This window comes from Astatotilapia calliptera, chromosome 23 (assembly GCF_900246225.1).
Source record: "Astatotilapia calliptera chromosome 23, fAstCal1.2, whole genome shotgun sequence".
Classification (NCBI taxonomy): Eukaryota; Metazoa; Chordata; class Actinopteri; order Cichliformes; family Cichlidae; genus Astatotilapia; species Astatotilapia calliptera.
In genome coordinates, this window is record NC_039323.1 from 23,569,940 (window position 1) to 23,576,606 (window position 6,667).

Here is a 6,667-nt window from a genome sequence, read left to right on the forward strand (position 1 = left end):
TTCCATTTTCTGTACAGCTGTCTGAGTCAAGCAGAGCAGCAATCAACATCTGGAGAGGTATGTGTGTATTAATATTCTTTAAATCAACCACAGAGAGAGGGTATTTCTTCTGGAGCAGTAGATCTACAGCAACACAAACCCCGTCTTTAATGTGATGTATATTAATCCATCAGGATGCACCAGCTGCCCTTTAAATAAGAGTTAATTTATTCAATAGATATGTAAAATGGAGGCAGTGCTGTTTGGGATATAGAATAAGTGCACTCTGCAGCACTTTTTAATTTCTCTAAACTGCTGTGTGAAGGTTAATTAAAAATCACCCTACATGGGACTCAGTCCCATGTAGGGTTGTGGAGAACAGCACCTTATCTACAAGGAGAGGTACTACTGTACTGCAGTGTCTTTACTTTTTTTTTTTTTTCAATTTAAGGCAATATAATATCTAAAATAATCAAATTGACATGAGTTCAGTGACCCTACCATGTACTGTAAAACCTCACAGCCTGAACAAGAAATGTTCAGTGTTTTTGCTATGAGGTTACAGGAAGAGTCTCTCCTCACTGGTGTGGGAAATACAGTAGGAAGACCACACCAACAGGACGAATGATTCACTCACATTTCTTACTAAAAATATATGGATTTTAAAACTTCTTTAGGAGCATGTGGCGCCCAGCAGACTCCAATTTTCTCAACAAAAAGCAGCAGTGAACCCAGCGCACCGTGACTCGCACAGAGCAAAATGCTTGTTACCGTAATTATGATTAAATCCTGTCAAAGCTGTTTAAGTCCTTTATCAAAGCAGCTTTTCAGCAAGTTTCAACCTGAGCAACAGTGATCTTTGAAAGTGCACCCACCCAACGTCAGTTAGTACCGGCCACTTTATTAGGTACACATTACTAATTACATGGTTGGAGCGCCTTTTTCCTTCAGAGATTTTGGTCCACGCTGAAATATCACAAACCTCAAATCATCTCAAACTGGTTTCTTAAAGATGACAAGGAGTTAAGTGAACTGTAATGGCCTCTACAGTCACCAGATCTCAAACCAGTAGAGCCCCACTGGGGTGTGATGGAACAGGAGATCTCTCAAATCTCTGAAAAATATTTCCAGCACTTTGTTGACTCTGTGCCATGAAGAAGCAGTTCTGAAGGCAAAAAAGGTCTCAACTGGGCACTATCAAGGTGTACCTAATAAAGTGGCATATCAAAGGATATAAAAACTACCCATCAGTATATATGTTTTTTTCCCCCTCAGGTCAGTAAAAGTAGATCGTTTGGCAATAAAACTCTGTGAAGGAAAAATCGATTTAAATGTTGTGCATATTTTAAAACAGCCTGCAGGGGGCGACTGTGGTTGCATAGAAGTCTCAGCTTCCTTAGTAAACCGTTTCCTGATGAGTTTCGGGGCTCAGGTATTCAGGTACTCAGGTCAAACTGAATAAAGCATGAAACTCATTATGGTCTTTAATTGAGTCCGAAAGAGGACAAGCCAGTATATGCTCATTGGCTAACAGAACTTTAACCACACCTCAGTAGCCAATGAGCCAGTGACTATTAGTTTTGTGGTTAGAGCCTGTTTGTTGTGACCGGTTTCAAATGCTCAGCTTGAGGTTTTATGTGATGTCATGGTGCCTTCATCCATCTTTTACATACAGTCTATGGACAGTGCAAACTACAAAGATGTCTTTTACCTTTAAAGTCAGCTAAACATAAACGGAAAAAAAATTTGATTTCAAACTGAGACACTTGATCTTATTACTAAGAATCTCCACGAACATCCTTCTCCCTCATGACAGACACTTTCAGGTAAATTGCTTCTGAGCAGTCAGTGACTAGACTGTGGTTGAATTTGACAGCTTCTGGCTGCATGCGACGATAAAAGTGTCTGTATGCAAGTATGCAATCATGTCTGCAACAGCGACGTCTCTTGTCACTCAATTATATACATAAAGCAAGGCCAGACGTGTAGTTTTCATGTCAAAAATCTATCAGCATGTCAGTTAATCAGGGGCTAAAATATAAGGTGAAAGGAGCCTGTTTAAATATTGTAATTTAGAAAAATGACAGAAAACAGAGCTGCCTCGTTCAGCAGCAGGTCCTGGGGGTAAAATAAACAAAAATGCACTTATTTTCAGAACCCTCTTATTTAAGTTTTTTATACCTACATTGACCCAAATAAATTTTCCTTGAATTAAATGTACATGCCAGCACGTATTAACATATTTATGCAGTGTAAGAGGGCAGATTTAGGCACTTTCATCCTGCTGGCCTTGGATGAAGCCGTGTCCCTGCCATGAAATCATCCCAAAACAGTAAAAACATTTAAAAAAAAAAAAAAGGGGGGGGGGGGGGGGGTACAAATAGCCACCTGCTGCAGGCTTTCTGAGTGCATTTTAATCCTGGCAGTTTAGTGACGTCCCTAAGCACTAATTATGTGGTAGAGCCGCTCCCCACCAGAGAGGCTGCTTCTTGAATGCAGCAGTTATTTCAGTGGAAACCACAGCAGCTGTATTATTATACGTTGGGCTCAGAGGCTGTGGTTTCACTTTATTTGGGAGGTGCCACACCCGGAGAAACCTCCTGCCATGAAACCTGCTTCACCCTGTAGCTGCAGCGTCTTTACCAAGCAGAGCTCTTAATACCAGTAATTAACGCTGGTATTTAATCTGCAAAAGCTCATTTTTCTTCATCACTTCTGCAGATAAAATGTAGTTTTTTTCACTTAAACTTTATACTGCAGACTTTATACTCTTGGGCAGTGCCTCAGCTATTTTTATGTGATTATAGCTTATATATACAGTACAGCATGAGGTCAATTATCATGACTAGCTGTGGTTTTCTTTTCAGCTTTCCACCCATGCTTTCTGACTACAGGCTTAGTTTTTAAACCATATTCAGTTCGCAAAAACAGGACTTCCGACTAGAGATTCACAAAGTGAGGGATGAGTCATGTTAAGATGATTTATGATATGAAAAAGGAACTGTAATATTGTTCTTTACCATTTATTAAAACTTATTTCAATAAATAGGATGGGAAGGTGATATAAAATCAGTCTGTGCTAATTTCTCATACTTATTTTACACCAACAGTCAATATTTTGATGACTTTTTATTTTACGTTTTTCATCTGAATACTTTCTCTTTTAAAGGTTCAAAAACAATGAAAATGATTGAAATGGAGAAATCCAACATTACAAACTTGGTTTCAAGAGTAACCAGGAACAGTCCTGAAGGCTATACCTTAGATTTAAAGGGTCACAATAAAGAATCCCAATCCACACACTGCTTAAAAAAATCTATAAGAACCAGTGAAAAGCAAACATGTGCAGAAACTTGCACACATAAGTAAACTAAGACTTGCTGATATTGATAGTATGGAAGTTTGTTTCTGCCACTAGAAAAAACAAATCAGATCAACTTACTTATGAGTAAGTTTCCTGAAAGTTTCCAGAATCTAATCCAAAATTTGACCTAGAGATCTCACATAGGATACCAGCAAAATATAATTTCATTTGGGATAGCAGTAAAGAATTCTGATTCTGATTCTAATTCTGAACAAGCGTGTGGCCAGCATCATAAATCACACAGTTCATTCATAACAACTCATATACTGTCACATATGTATTGTGACAGTAAATGTATATGCATTTCAGCTAGAAATGACTTGAAATGACTTGTGAACTTCTCTGCTGTAAGGAAACAACAGAAATTTCAGTTAAAAATGGAGGATAAACCCACAACAAATTTACAGTTTGTAGCTGCACAAAATTAAACTTATTCACAGATTTACTTTAATCTTTACTTTCTGTCAGATATTTATGCATAACACCTACCTCGTTTCAAGGTCATATGCACCGAGAGCTTCCAAATAACTCGTGAACCTCTTTAAAAGTTAGAATAACTCTCATGCTAAATAAGCTAATGACACCAAATAGCTTAGCTTTACATATACTTTACATATACTCTGGAAAAGGTAGGACTGTAACATAAGCAGTCCACCAATAAAGATTAGACAAAGTTACATTCACCTGTTATAGATTTATTTTTTTATATATTTTGTTGAATCTGAAATGAAAAATGTTAATTACACTTTTTAATTTGTATGCTACACTTGACGCTGGGGTCAGCCATGTTTAAGCAGCAATTCGACCGTCTGGAAACTAACAATAACTGACTCAGTGCAAAGTAAGCAGGAAACCAGAGAATACACTGCAATGCTACGCCACCTTTTTAATTATGTTGCTGAGATTAAGGAGAAATCTTATTGTCTGTATGTTAAACTGAACATATAGACTTAGTTTAGCTTAGCACACAGACTGGAAAAAGTGAAATGTGATAAAAGCCTAATTTTGGTCTAAGCTAGCAACTAGAGGAGATGTAAGGTACGCTTAGATGTTAGATGTCTCGTTAAGAATGAATTGTTTACTACTGATGATGCTACAGCTAGCTGTTCATTAGCAAGATAGTGTTTAAAGTTAGTAAAATATAAGTATTAGCCCCTCTGAGGCTAATTAATGTTTTATATTAAAATAAAATTTGTTTAATTAGCACAAAAGTCAAGAAACTGCAAAAAAGAAAGTTTTGCAGAGATTTAAAAAAAATTAGATGAAACTTGTAAGTTAGTAAGTCATCTAGCCTGTTTGTTGACTGAAAACAAAGCTAAGCAGCTGCCACAATTAGCTTCATATTTTGGTATTTGTTATAAATTATGTTGTCTCAAGCAAAAAAATTGACATGTGAAAATTGTCAAAACTATTCAATTTTACAATTAACATTTGAATGCCCCTGTCTTTATAGTTTAATAATTAGCAGTCTTCAAAGAATTTCAGGTTACATATCCATGTAAACCTTTGCCTCTTGGCTCTAAACATGGTTATGACTTATTCACTTTTTAATTATTCAAAAATTACCCTAAATATAATTTCTGGTCTAAAGTGATACTTATCAGGCCATAGCTGGAGAAAATGTCATACATAAACATTACTGTTAAAAAAAAGAAAAGAAGGCAGATTCAGACCGAAAAACAGCTGGTGCAGATATTTTGAGGTTGTTGTTTATCCCTTTGCAGCATGAATGCTTCAGTGGAGGTATAGTTGGATGAAAGTAAGAGATGCATATTTCATATTCAGCATAGTCTTAGTCTGGGTGTGTCTTGTCTGCAACTGGCCTGAAGTCTGACCAAAATTAGTGGCCTTCTTTTGTCCATTCCATCCACAAGGCCACATCATTATAGCCGTGGCACTCCGAACCCCTTCATTCAGCCTCGACCTCGCACTGAAATAGCCCTGTGTGCTCTTTAAGTGTGTACTGCAGCCTGTTGGGGGGAAGTATTTTTGACCCAGGATCACATTTACTCAGACATTTAATTTTAGAAATGAGCCACATCTCCATCTTTGAGAAATCCTCACAAATTTTGTCATTTCAGTGTCAAAGCTTTTTATCAACTTCAAGACTTTCAAACAGTTTCAGTTTAGCTTCTTTACTAATCGTCACCTGGTCAGTGGCTTGTAGCAGCTTTCCTTGAATGGTGTCTCATTAAGGCAAGATAAGCCTTTCTGGTGTTGGTTGTGGGTGTGAATTTAACCTTTCATCCCTAAACCACAAGGCCAGTGCGGTCTGAGCTTTAGGAGGCAGAACATCCCAGTTTAACTTTGCAGGACAACCACATTCTGAAATTCTGAAATAAATAAATAAATAAAACGTGGATATAATGGGGGGGGGGGGGGGGGGGGATAACACGGAATATGAACATAAAAGTTTCATAAAAATACCGATTAAAGTGTTTTCAGAAGCCTTGTTGAATCATGAAAAATCAGAAGGCAAGAAATCAAAGGAAAACATTGTTATTATATAAGAAAAACATGAAAACCTTGATCAATTAAGCACATGAATTGGTGATTTTATAAACCTGTTATCAGAACAAAAGCCCACAGAAGAACAGGAAGGATCCCTATCAGGTATCAACACGGAAAGCCAATCAGAGGACAGCAAAAGAAGTCATAACTTGGTGGATATCGCTCACCATTCTTAGTATCTTCTTGGCAGGTCACGACGATCACCTGAACCAAGGTGAGGGCCAGGCAGACGATAATCCTAGAGTGCAACGAGGGGCCCATGTCTGCATGCCAGACATGCAGCGTCCTCACACACAAATCGCTGTGCAAGAGAGGAAGTCAGCGAGAGCACGACCCCGAACTACAGAATCCAGACTGAAAAATCCCAAATATCCCTGAGTGCAACACGGCTCCTGGATGAGCGATTACTGCAAACTGAAAGGAGCTCCCTCTTCAACCCCCCCACCAACACCTCCTTCTTTTACTCTCTCTCTCTCAAACTCCCTCCCTCTCTTTAGTCTCCTCTATCATCATCATTTCTTTTTGCTCTATTTCAGGGCCACCCTCCTCCTCCTACTGCATTTGCCTTGAAAGATGGCATAATTAAAGGCTGCATGAAATTAGTCCATTTGAAAGGCTGATGAAAGAAGATGGGTTGGACGGTGAATCTGAAGAAATTTCTTTTGAAAGCTACAGTTGAGCGCTGCGCATAATTTGCAGTTTGTTGCATGAACATTTTCCTTGAATAATCTGAGGCTTAAGAACAAGATCTGCAGGAGAGTTCGCTCTTTTTGTTCCCTTGCTACTCTGCGTGAAAAGGGACACCTCAGCTCA

General features: G+C 38.2%; 1 protein-coding gene across 2 annotated transcripts in view; it reads right to left on the bottom strand.

The window, feature by feature from the left end:
- LOC113016460 (collagen alpha-2(V) chain-like) overlaps positions 1-6,251 on the bottom strand; it is a 35,088-nt gene extending 28,837 nt beyond the window's left edge. For both annotated transcript variants that reach the window (XM_026159299.1, XM_026159298.1), the window contains exon 1: positions 6,022-6,251. In XM_026159299.1, the coding sequence (XP_026015084.1) occupies positions 6,022-6,115 (94 nt within the window). In that variant the 5' untranslated portion in view covers positions 6,116-6,251. The remainder of the gene's footprint in view (positions 1-6,021) is intronic.
- Positions 6,252-6,667: the final 416 nt, after the last annotated feature.